The sequence below is a fragment of the Bos indicus genome, chromosome 7, assembly GCF_029378745.1.
Source record: "Bos indicus isolate NIAB-ARS_2022 breed Sahiwal x Tharparkar chromosome 7, NIAB-ARS_B.indTharparkar_mat_pri_1.0, whole genome shotgun sequence".
NCBI classification, from domain to species: domain Eukaryota; kingdom Metazoa; phylum Chordata; class Mammalia; order Artiodactyla; family Bovidae; genus Bos; species Bos indicus.
Genome location: NC_091766.1, coordinates 10245684 through 10259329, shown reverse-complemented (window position 1 = coordinate 10259329; position 13646 = coordinate 10245684). Strand labels below are relative to the sequence as shown.

Here is a 13646-nt window from a genome sequence, read left to right as displayed (position 1 = left end):
CTGGAAGGCTGGAGAATTCATAAGAAGTAATACAAACTAGATTCAACTGATATCCAACCTTGTCTCATGGGAACAGTTTCAGCAGGAAAATTTTATTCTGTTTCTAGTGTCCCACAGGGAAGTGATGTACTCTGAGATTGGAGTAACAAAGGAAACAGTGCCTAATGAGCAGACATAAGGAGCTGTAAATATTTCCTGTGTTACAGTCCCTGTAGATGTAGAACCTTGAGCTGCACAGGACATGGTTGATGCTTTTGGAGTAAAAATTCTGGCTGGGGTACCTTCCTGGCAACAGAGCTTCAGTTTTCACCATCAACCATCCAGGGAGGAATTTGTATATCCACACAGATTTTCCTCTCATAGACCCCATCTAGGTGAGTCTATGAATTTAATAGGTAGTTCAGGAAAGATTCAGAGATAATGGAAGTGAAAAACTTTTATTTGAAATCACTTGAGAGCCTAATAAGTCTAGTACAGACTCGAGATATTTGCCGTGCTTGTTTGGTAGGTTGGCTAATTAATTTATAGTTCATTTTTTAATATGTTAAAAAGAGAACTGTCTGATGGACTCAGCAACATGAATCCTTGTTGATGATTAAGTGATGGGAATTCAAGTCCAGTTGGATGAGAGTGGGGAAGGAAGTGGGAGCATAAAGTTGTTCCAGTAAAATTAGAGGATATTAAAGGAGTTTCCTAGATAACGGGAGTAGGAAAAGTAGGTTTAGAGGCCTGTGCAGTGAACTAAAGACATTTTTTAAAGATGTGATGCATTAAAGCACATTCTGCATTAGTTAGAAAGATATATTCCCATGGAGGTAGATACTATCTTGCAACAGAGACATACATTTCACAGCATAATCTCTCATGTTGGATATTCACATGAAAAAATATGGATTTAATATGAAAACAAGTATGCTACTGAGCTTTAATTTGTAAGACTTCTTTAGGAATAAGTGGGAAAGCAATGGAGAAATTTATGAGACAGAAGGAAAAAAATCAGTTAAATCTCATCACCAATGATAATCATTCACATAATAACATGAAAGAACTATGCTAAGCTTTTTACATACATTTGCCTACCAATGTAGAAGGATGGACACCACTATTCCCACTGAATAAGGATATTAATGTTTAGAATGGATCTATAGTCTTTCTTAAGTTCATACAGCTAACATGTGTTAGATCTACAGTTCAGATGCTGGTTTTCTGATTCAGTTTTTTTTTTTTTTTTGTATTGAAGATCATGTAGAAAAGTCTTTCTTGGAGAAGGGAATGACAACCTTCTCCAATATTCTTGTCTGGAGAATTCCATGGACAGAGGAGCTGGGTGGGCTACATTCCTTTTACCAGTTATGTTTTAAAACTTAATTTATTGTTGAACTTTGTATATTTTCTGTTGCTAATATTTCTAACATAACAATGGTTTCTAATAATTTTTAATCGTTTTCAAACAATAATCAATTGTTGTTAGTTTTCTAGTGCAATGTTCAACCAGTAGGATGTTTCTTTTTCCTCCTTTGACTGCCATTTTAACAGAAAAAGAATAAAAGCTTTTACATTATAAAGCACTATAAAACATGTTTTGACAGCATAAAGATAATGACTCATTTTTCTTTTGATAAATTGCTGTAGGCTGCTCCATTAGGTATTCTGAGCATCAAGGGGATAAAACTGGGGTTGGAATGCTGCCACTACTAAGGAAGCTTTGTCATCACAGTCTCTCAGGGACCAACTGAGCTGATTAGATCTTGATTTGTAAATGAAGGGGTTCAGCATGGGGGTGACCATGGTATATATCACTGAGGTCATTAGATTTGTCTTAGAAGATGAAATGCCTGCAAAACTGAGGTATACATAATCTAAGACATGTGCTCTAAAATAAGGCAACCAGGAAGAGATATGACCCACAGGTGATCCTTGTTTTCCTCCCCACGTCCTTTTCTTCTTTTTCATATTTCGAACTGCTTTTTAAATTTATCTTTTAATACAGAGCACAAAATGGTCACATTAAAATGAAGCCCCATAGGAGGCTCACCAACTAGAACTTAGGTACTGTTTCTACATTCTCTAGGGTAAAGATGCTTTGATGTTGACAACTTGCTTTGTATTATTCCTTTCCTAATCATTGTGGCTGGAGTTGAGAACTAGGGAGTGATGGGGCTTCCATGGTGGCTCAATGGTAAAGAAGCTGCCTGCAATGCAGGAGCCTCAGGTTCAATCCCTGAATTAGGAAGATCCCTTGGAGAAGGAAATGACAACCCACTCCAGTATTCTTGCCTGGGAAATCCCACAGACAGAGGAGCCTTGGGCTACAGTCCATAGAGTCACAAAGAGTCAGACAGGATGGAAGCAACTTAGCATGGACACACAGGGAGTAATAAGCCCAGTAAGTAATCAAGTGCTCTATTTGTGTGAGATTGTTTTGTGGGGAATGAGCAGTTCTCTGGGCAGTGGTACTTAAGTTTATCTACTCCAAAATGTGACCTGTAAAAGACAGACACAAAAGTGTTACCCAGAAGATGAAAATAAGGATCTGTTTCTATTCAAAGGAATCAATTTAAATTTTAAAGCAAAACAAAAATGTGAAAGGAAGAACATATGCATGAGGGACTCTTTGTGTCTTGCAGTTTTGGCAACAGCAGGGAGGTCATCAGCATCCTTTGATGTCATCTCCTTTACTCCCCTTGCTCATTCCCCTGGACACTTTGGCTTCCTTTGAGCCTTGACTATTTGAAACAAGTCCCACCCTCAGTGACTTCGCACTGACTCTTCGCACTCTCCTCTCCCAGATAACACAATATCTCACTTTGTCTTCCATCAGGTCTCTGTTCAAATTTCTCCTTGTTTGAGGTCTCCCTGAGCTCCCAGTAAATCATAACACCTCCACTCTATCTTATAAGTCAAAGTAGCTAAGTAGTGTCTGACTCTTGTGACCCCACAGTCTTGCAACCCCAGAGGACCCTCCAGGCTCCTCTGTCCATGGGATTCTCCAAGCAATAATACTGGAGTGGGTTGCCATTTCCTTCGCCAGGGGATCTTCCTGACCCAGGGATCAAACCGAAGTCTCCTGAGTTGCAGGCCAAATCTTTACCAACTGAGCTACAAGGGAAGCCCCTGTCTTATACCTGCTTTGTTTTTCCATGTACTCTATTTTATAGAGTGATTTTTTTCCACAGCATCTTTCACTATAAGACATGGCAATGTGTTTTTGTATTTATTAAATTATATTTTTATTCACTATTGGACTGTAGGGAGTTTTGTTCTTAGCATCCTATACATTCACCCCAGAAGATAGTAAGTATGCAACATAAATTTCTCAAATGTGTGGAAGAATTTTGCATTTAAACTGGGTAATACATGAGCTGTTGTCTAAAAGCCTGAGTGTGAAACATGAATTTCTAATCACAGATGTCATAGAAGATACCTTGAATACTATAAAAATGTGTAATTTACAGCTTTTCACTATATTAATGCCCACATGTGCAAAAATTAATCATGTTCTTTTTTTGTTTCCTAATAGTGACCACCAAAATATGTTACCGGGCAACAAAACACAAATTTCAGAATTTATTCTTCTGGGATTTTCAGAGGAACCAGCACTGCAGCGCCTCCTATTTGGGCTTTTCCTCTCCTTGTACCTGATTACTGTGGTTGGAAATCTTCTTATCATCCTGGCCATCATCTCAGACTCCCACCTCCACACCCCCATGTACTTCTTCCTCTCCAACCTGTCCTTTGTAGACATCTGTTTCATCTCCACCACCATCCCCAAGATGCTGGTGAATATACAAACACAAAGCAAAGTCATTTCCTATGAAGACTGCTTCACTCAGATATATTTTTTCCTACTATTTGTACAGTTGGATGACTTCCTCCTGACCGTCATGTCCTATGACCGGTATGTTGCTATCTGTCACCCACTGCACTACACAGTCATCATGAACGCCTGGCTGTGTGCACTGCTGGTTCTGGTGTCCTGGATGATAGGTGCCCTGAATTCCTTGTTACAAACTTTACTGGCCCTGCGCCTGTCTTTCTGTACAGTCTTGGAAATCCCCCACTTCTTCTGTGAATTCAAAGAGGTGATCCAACTTGCCTGTTCTGACACCTTTCTAAATAAAACCATGATGTACTTTGCAGTTGGGCTGTTGGGTGGTGGTCCATTTGCTGGGATATGTTACTCATACTCTAGGATAGTTTCCTCCATACATAGAATCTCATCAGCTCAGGGGAAGTATAAAGCATTTTCCACCTGTGCATCTCACCTCTCGGTTGTCTCCTTATTTTATTGTACAGCCTTAGGAGTGTACTTTACCCCTGCTGTTACCCACAATTCACATTCAAGTGTAACAGCCTCGGTGATGTACACTGTGGTCACACCCGTGCTGAACCCCTTCATCTACAGTCTGAGGAATAAAGACATAAAGAGGGCTCTGAGAAAATTCTTAAGGATGGCAACTATATTAGAACCAATTGTGTTGAGGCAGAAGAAGTGTTGATTTTTGCAAGAAGCAATGCCTTTGAGGCTAAAATTGTGATTTTCTGATCAGATTGTTAAAAGAGCACTTGCTCCTTCAATTTACTGCCTGATATGTCCATTTATTTCATTTCAACTTCTTTATACAAGTTAACTAGCTCTCTTGACTAACCTTTATGCTATTTGCTATCTTTTTTCCTTTGTCATTTTTCTACTTCCACAAATTGATTTGCAGACTTAAGTGGAATATATGGAAATTCCCATTTACCTCATGATTCTTCATGCATTCCTTGAGAATAATTTCTTCTGAGGTGAAATGTTTTGTATTGAACAATTTATTTTTCAGTTTACTAAAAGAAAAATCATGAGTTGTACTATTTCTCTGGGAAAAAGTACCAACTTGGCAACCGAAGCCATTTCCACAATTTCATTAGACAGTCAAATATGAAACAAAAGTTTATCATTTTTTTTCTGCATAATTTATTTGTTCATCACAACCACACCCATGCTGAACCCCCTTATCTGCTTTCTGAGCAAGAAAGACATAAAGAGAACTCTGAAGAGATTCAATGGGATGGCAGTCACAAAGCAGTCAATTGCCCTGGGGGTGATGAACTATCCTTGATTTCACAGAAAATAGTCCTGCAACCAGATGCAGGACACAATGCAACCAGTCCATTGTGTAATAAAATTCACTCCTCTCTGTTTCTTGGAATATCCATTTTATTTTAATTCAAGCTCTCTATACAAATCCAGTGACTCACTTTATTAAGTTTTCTTCTCAGTCTATTATATAGGTATTTTTAAAAAGTTTTGTTTTTTTTCTATTTCAAAATTCTCCAAACTTTGGATATGAAATATTTGGACGTTCTCATTTTTTATGGAGTAACATGAGGAAGAATTTCTTCTTAAATGACATATATCATCCCAAGTAATTTTTGCCTTGTTTTCCTGAAAGAATAGTTATGAGATGAATTACTCATATAAAAAAAAGTACAAGTGAAATCTAATGAAATTTATATAATTTTAAAAGAGAGTTGATTGAATCATAGAATATGGAACTGTGGATAAGGAGCATTGATTGCAGTGTTATAAGCAGATTTTCAACTGCACAGGGTGTCATTGCCCCAACCCCTGCATTACTCAAGAGTCAACTCTTTATGTATGTATATGTATGTGCATCTCACGATCAAAGGTGACTCACTAGAGAACTTGATCGCCTATCCAGTCATGTGAGTCAGGTCACAATTTATGCAACCAAACACATCTACCAATCTACTGCTTAACAGGGAGGAAACTGCGATGGAGTATTTTTTAACACCATTTTCTGTAATAAAATTCAAAGGCAGGAATGTTGAATACTATCTTTAAATATCAGAATAAATGCATAGAATGAGAAAATTATTATAATTGCCCTCAATTCTGTATAATTTTATATTTTACTCAGTTATTGCTGCATAACCACTCACCCTAATAGTAAATGTTTGAATGTAATGTCTTTATTATCAAGTGAGATTTAATATTGAATTGTTCTGATCACTTCTGGGCTCCTCATAAGTCTACATGCACTTGTAATTTTATACATTACAACTCTACAAAAGCTCATCCAGGAGGTTGTATGCAGCCATGTGGCAATTCTTTCTTCACTAATATATGATAGTCTACTCCACTTATGTATGTATTTTAATCTTGCAACTTGTGGGAAACATATCATTGGTGATGTCAGCATCATGGTGGCAGAAGATGCTCCCTGTGTCTCACCTCTTCAATCTACAACTAGTAAAACATCCATAACTAAACAAAGTTTTTCTACCCAACATGTCAGGGCACAAGAGATACACACTGTTGTACATCTGAGGGTGAATGGTTTTTTCACCTAGAGGAGATGGAACTGGGAGAACAACAGAGGCAGTGATCCTGGTCTCAGCCACACAGCTAAGGCAATTGAGCCTATTGCCCCAGAAGGAACTGGTAGCATCAGTGGAGGTGGTACACATGACCCTGGCCTCCTGGATACAGCAACATCTAGAGCCACAGAGAGCCAGGCAGTACAGATGGTGTAGCCCTCAACCTTGGTCACCCTGGATGGGGCAATAGAGCCCACCATTTTCAGGATTCTCCCAGCAAAGATGATGGCAAACAAGAATATTATAGACAGCCAGAAAAAAATAAGAGTAACCTACAAAGGTATCATCATTAGGCTATGAGCAAATTTCTCATCATGTCAATGAAATATCTTACTTATAATATTGTTATACAAAAACTTTTCTACCAAAATATCCAGAAAAGTTATCCTTCTGATATGAGAGAAAGAAAGGTTATCTCACAGATAAAGAAAAGCTGTTGGAGTTCAACACTCAGAACTATTTCATAAGCAATATTGAAATGCTGTCTTCTATTTAAAATGAAAAAAATAAAAGTACCCGAAGACTGAATAAGGTGATAGATAGAACCAGAAAATTGAAACTGTATATCAGACAAGGTTGTTAACAATTAAAGTACAATGCTTAAAGGAAAAAGCATTAAAAATAACTGTAGCTACTTCATTGGTAACAATTACAAAATGAAGAAGAATATTTTCGGAACTGGACAACTTCAGGGAAAAGAATGCAACTGAACCACTCTATCACATTACATACAAAGATAAACTCAACATAGGTTAAATACTTAAGTGTGAGGTCTGAAACATTAAAAATCATAAAATAAAACGTAGGCAGTAGCACCTTAACTTCAGTTTTAGAAATATTTGGGGGGGGCTATATTTCTCCAGGCAAGAAATATAAAGGTAAAAATAAACAGAACTATGTCAAACAAAAAAGCTCTGCAGTGAAGGAAACCAGCCACAAATCTAAAAGGAAACCTACTTGTGGGAAAATGTATTTGCACATTATACATCCGATAAGGGACTGTTATTCAAAAAAAGAATTCAGCCAACTTAATTAAAAACATAACCAAATTAAAGACAGGTAAAGGACCTTCAATAGACTCCCCCTTCCCCCAAAAGGAATACATACAGATGGTCAACAGGCTCATGAGAAGAGCTTTGACATCTTCAGAGAACTAGAATTCAAAACCAAGTGAGATACATTTCCCACTGGTCAGAATGCCTATTGTTAAAGAGACAAAAATCAACAAACATTGGTAAGGACTCCATGGGACCAGGAAATGATACCCAAATTCACAATTTCTTCCTCTTGAATATCAGATGAATCAAAACTGCAGTCCCTCATGTTTGAGAGTTTCCTGTCCATGCACCTGATCACTGTGTTTGAAAACCTGCTTATCTTGAGAGCTCCCTGATGGTCCAGTGGCTAAGACTCCACACTCCCAAATGCAGGGGCTCAAGGTTCGATTCCTGATTGGGAAACTAGATCCCACAGGTCACAACTAAAAATCTCACATGTTGCAGTGAAGATCTCATACATCACAACTACGACCCTGTGCAGCCAAATAAATTAAAAGACAAAAACTGCTCATCATCCTGGCCACCGTCTCTGACTCCTACTACCGCACACCCATGTGATTATTCTCAATTTGTTCTTTTTAGACACGTTTCACCTTAACCACCATCCCAAAAAAGGCAAAATAATAACCTATAACTATACATTCAGCCACTCTTTGTAGATTTGGACAACATTTTCCTGACCACAAAGGCCTATGACCACTTCATAGCCATCCGTCAACCCCTGCACTATTCTATAACTCTGAACCTTCTGCTCTGTGGACTGCTGGTTCTGGTGTTTGATACATGAGTGTCCTGTATTCCTGGCTACAAAGATCAATAGGGTCACAACTGTCCTTCTGTACAACTTTGGAAATCCTCCACTTTTCCTGTGAAATCAAACAGGATGTTCAACTTGCCAATTGTGACACCTTTCTTAGTGACATGGTGATGTATTTTGAAACTGTAATATTCCTGAGTGGTGATCTCTTGCCTGAGATCCTTTATCCATATTCTAAGAAAGTTTTCTCTATACGTGTAATGCCATCAACTTGGGAGAAGTATAAAGTGCTTTTCACCTGGCCTCTCACCTCTCAGTTCTATCCTTGCTTTATTGTATGAGCTTTGCTTGTACCTTAGCCTTGCTGCTCCACAAACCCTTCTGCTCAGAGTTGAGTGCATTTGCCTCAGTGATGTTCACTGTGTTCACACCCATGTCGAACCCCTTCAGATCTGCAGTCTAACGTACAAAGACATAAAGAAGGTTCTGAAAATATTCTTTGGAATGGCAGGTATAAAAGGACTAACAGTTATAGAATTAAAGAAGTTCCCACTTTTGCAGGATGCAAAGCATTTGAGCCAGAATTTGATACTTTTTGATCAAAGTGTAGAAGTAGAAATTGCTCACTCCCTCTATTCCCTGAAATTTTCATTTCTTTGATTCAAATTCTTCATAGCAGTGAAGTAACTCACATTTATGTTTTTTCTCTGTCTGATTTATAAACAATTTCCCCCTTTGTCCATTTTGAAATTTCTCAAAAAATTCTCCAAACTTGATTCACAATATTTACAATTCCCATTTTTTCATGGGATAACATGGATTTCTTAAGAATTATTTCTTCTCAAATGATACATATTATCCCAAATATTCTTTCTCCTGTGTTACTGAAAGAATTGTTATAAGTAATAGCACCACAGTGGGGAAAAAAGCTACATTTACTAGCCAAGGTATTTTATGCAATTTTATATTGGAGGAAAACTGACTATAGTTTTAATTTTGCATACACCATTCCTTAATTATTGCCTTATTTGCTTATGTAAATTATTTCCTTAATTGGTGTTCTTGACAATGGAGACTTTAACCTATAGTTTGCTTTAGAGGTGGTTATTCAGATTTATTCTTCTCTTTAGGATCCTGTTCTCTTATTTTCCGGTGTCCACAGTACCTACCCTAGTTACTGGCAAGTGTTAGTCAACTACAGATTTCCAAGTGGAGTTTACACAGAAGAACACACCTGAATACATTTACTTAATATGAAAGGGGGAAAAGTCAATAGGTAGAAAATTTAAACTACACTTTGTATTACTAAGCAAAATATTTCACTTTCATGCCCTGTATCTATTCACTAAAGTATGGATTTTGGTGTTCTTGGGAAAACATCCTATTATCATTAGGGTAAAGGATTGGTTGCTGTGTTTAAAATGATACATTATGTGTAATCACCTATAAAGCATGTGAAAAACTTTTTCAAAATTATATATATAAAATATTTTTGGTGAAGAAGATTAAACTGAATAGTGAAAGTGTTAGTGAATTAGTCATGTCCGATTCTTTTTGACCCCATGAACTGTAGCCCACCAATCTCCTCTGTCCATGAAACTCTCCAAGCAAGAATACTGGAGTGGGTTGCCATGTCCTCCTGCAGGGGATCTTCCTGACCCAGGGATCAAACCCAAGTCTCCAGCATTGGAGGCAGATTCTTTACTGTCTGAGCCACCAGGGAAGCCCAAAACTGTGTTAACCTGACTCCAACACAGAACCACTTTCTTGCTACCAAAGCATGATTCACAGACCTGGACCTGCATCATCAAGCTGGACAAGCTTCAATGCCTGGGAGCTTGTCAGAAACAGGGTCTCTGGGTCGACAAGAGACTTGGTGAATCTGAGTTTGCGTTGAACTAGAAACCTTGGTGATTTGTATGTACAGTGAATTTAGAAATATTTTTTATCTAGAATAGGGATTCTCACCATCTTACTGTTGATTTGGAACAGGATAATTGTTTATATTGGGTGCTGTTCAGTTCAGTTCTGTCAATCTGTTGTGTCTGACTCTTTGTGACCCATGGACTGCAGCACGCCAGGCTTCCCTGTCCCTCATCATATCCTGGAGCTTGGTCAAACTCATGTCCATCAAGTCGGTGATGCCATCCAACCATCTCATCCTCTGTTGTTCCCTTCTCCTCCTGCCTTCAATATTTCTCATCATCAGCATCTTTTCCAAGAAGTCAGTTCTTCACATAAAGTGGCCAAAGTATTGGAGTTTCAGCTTCAGCATCAGTCCTCCCAATGAATATTCAGGACTGACTTCTTTTAGGATGGACTGGTTGGACTTCCTTGCAGCCCAAGGGACTCTTAAGAGTCTTCTCCAACTAAAGCTGCTCATGTTCCATAGTTTATAGAACATTAGCAGCATCCTTTCAGATACTGTAAAATAATTCCAAAAACTAAATATTCTCGGATTGAATCACTGCCCCAGAGTTCCAGAACTGAGGGATTCCAATCAGACTGCATCCCTTACTTGGGATAAAACATTAAGTCCCACTGAGTCTTATTTTGACAATGAAAAATGATGCTCATAAAAACACTATTTCATAGAATACACTGGTTTTAAAATTAAATTTGACAATTTCTATAATATCCAAGGGCTTCACTGGTGGTTCAGATGGGAAAAAAAGTCTGCCTGTAAGCAGGAGACCTGGGTTCAATCCCTGGGTCAGGATGACCCCCTGCAAAGGGAATGGCAGCTCAAGTATTCTTACCTGGGAAATCCCATGGACAGGGGAGCCTGGCAGGCCACAGTCCATGGGGTCACAAAGAGTCAGATATGATTGAGTGACTAAGACATGCATACACATAACCTGATAATCTAGTTTATGGGTCATAATAATAGCTCCGTTCAGTTCAGTTCAGTCGCTCAGTCGTGTCCGACTCTTTGTGACCCAATGAATTGCAACACGCCAGGTCTCCCTGTCCATCACCAACTCCTGGAGTTCACTCAGACTCATGTCCATCGAGTCAGTGATGCCATCCAGCCATCTCATCCTCTGTAGTCCCCTTCTCCTCCTGCCCCCTATCCCTCCCAGCATCAGAATCTTTTCCAATGAGTCAACTCTTCGCATGAGGTGGCCAAAGTACTGGAGTTTCAGCTCAATATCTCTTTTATAACTGCAAATATTTTGTATTGAGGACTAAAGGACAGCTCTGAACTTGTGATGTAAGTAGAAAGCTCTCAATTGGCTTGGAAAAACTATCATGAATCCAGGGAATATAATACCCAAGATTTTATACTAAAGGAGAAAAGTTATCCCCCTTTTTGAGGAGAGGGATAGTTCTTTCCAGAAACTTTGGAGATTGTGTCCCCACCACAAATCAAAGATTTGAAGACACATGTGACCTATTTAAGAAAAATCCTCAGTAATACACTTTTGAGAAAATTTGAACTCAAGGATGTGATGAGGTGCTAGGAGGCTTAAAGCTTTGGAAGCAGGAGAATTACTGGAGAAGGAGTAGTAAAAACTTAATTCACCTAACTTATAAAGCAGTCTTCTAGGAACAGAGAATCAGCACTAAAAACAAACAAACAAAAAAACAAACAAAAAAAAACATTCTGCCCAGACCAGTGTCTCCAAGGGAAGTCCCATACTTATAGATTGGAGTCACAGTAGGAAAACATGTTTAATGAGCTGACATAAAGGCAATGGCAACCCACTCCAGTACTCCTGCCTGGAAAATCCCATGGATGGAGGAACCTGGTAGGCTGCAGTCCATGGGGTCGCTAAGGGTCGGACATGACTGAGAAACTTCACTTTCACTTTTCACTTTCATGCATTGGAGAAGGAAATGGCAACCCACTCCAGTGTTCTTGCCTGGAGAATCCCAGGGACAGCCGAGCCTGGTGGGCTGCTGTCTATGGGGTGGCACAGAGTTGGACACGACTGAAGTGACTTAATAGCAGCAGCAACAGGAAGATGTAAATACCTGCTGTCCTGCAGCCCCTTGGCCTATGCCATAGCTGTTTAACTAGGATGTGATCCTTGCTTTTGCAGCTCTGTATCTGGCCAGAAGAATTATTCCTGTTGTCTTGTTCGTGGACAAAAGTTTGTTCTGCATTGTCAGTCATTTTCCTTCTATGTAGAAAGCTTGCTCTCAGATTTTGCAGACAGATGAGTCCAAGAGCTCAACAGACACTTTAGGAGAGGGTGAAAGAGGATGGAAGCCAGGAACCTGTACCTAAGGTCACCTGAAGACCACTGTAGCATAGCCCAGAGGTCACTGTGGTTGTTTGCTGGCTTTCCTTATCTTAGTGTATATTTATTTATTGTCTAAAAAATAAACTGAACATTGCACTCGGAAATGCAAGTGTTGATGCTGACAATTAAATAGTGTTAATGGAAGTTCAATTAGAAAAAAGAAATGATAGACATAAAATGTTTTCAGTAAAATTAGGCAGTAGGTCTATGAATTGTATTTATTAATGTGCATGCATATGCTTAGTCATTCAATCATTTTCAGCTCTTTGCAACCCTTTGGACTACAGTCCACCAGGCTCCTCTGTCCAATGGACTTTTCAGGCAAGAATATTGGAGTGGGTTCCCATTTCCTCCTCCAGGGGATGTTCCTGACTCAGAGATTGAACCTGCATCTCCTGTGTCTCCTACATTGCAAGCAGATTCTTTACCTGCTAAGTCATTAGGGAAGCCCATATTTACCAGCAGGAGTAGACAAATAAGGATAAGCCTCAAGGAAAAAAGAAATCTTCTGCTGCTTCATATAAAACATTTCCAACTTTTGTTGTGTTCTGTGTTTCCTGCTTTGAATTGTTACTTTATTCCTTTTGCTTATTTTTCTTTTAGGATATTCAATCTGCAAGTTCTTTCACATCATAAAGATATAACTGTTTCTGTCCTTGGAAAAGAAAATTTTTTCTTTATTATTTTTCCTGGGCATTGCCGGGGTCCAGCCCCGGTGGATCCAGGGAATTCAAAGCGGGGACAGCGTCGGCAAGGATCAGGAAACAATTGCTTAATTAAACATTAAATATAAAGAGTGGTTAAATAAGGATAGCTCAGTGAGGAAACTCAGTGGAGAAAAGAGGCTGAATAATTCAGCCAGAAGGTGAGAGAAAGAATGACATGGGGAGACCAAGTTTTGGTGAACAAGGCCCGCACTTTATTTTCCAAAGTAGTTTTTATACCTTAAGTTATGCATAGAGGATAAGGGGGGAAGGGGTAGAGTCATGCAGTAAGCCAGGCTTTCTTCCTGCAAACTTATCATATGCAAAAGTTTAGGTGATTTGCATCATTTCTGGCCCAGAGGCCTGTTAACATTTTAAGACCCTTTCTTCAGAAAAGTTATTTTTCTCTAAAGGTGATTGGTCAGGCACCACCCTCCAAAAGCATTAGATAAAGTTGCATTCCTATAGGGCAAAGGTGTGGTGGGCTATAACA

General features: G+C 38.9%; 2 protein-coding genes across 2 annotated transcripts in view; one reads left to right on the top strand and one right to left on the bottom strand.

The window, feature by feature from the left end:
* Positions 1-13646, bottom strand: part of LOC139184054 (adhesion G protein-coupled receptor E2-like) — a 1114856-nt gene that overhangs the window by 345676 nt on the left and 755534 nt on the right. The gene's annotated exons all lie outside the window — the stretch shown is intronic.
* On the top strand, positions 3534-4499 carry LOC139183858 (olfactory receptor 7A17-like). Its single transcript, XM_070792161.1, has one exon. The coding sequence runs from the start codon at positions 3534-3536 to the stop codon at positions 4497-4499; it is 966 nt and encodes a 321-aa protein (XP_070648262.1).

What these genes read in the sequence shown, in the direction of transcription:
- LOC139183858 (XM_070792161.1), top strand. Translation starts at nt 3,534, where the DNA reads ATGTTACCGGGCAACAAAACACAAATTTCAGAATTTATTCTTCTGGGA.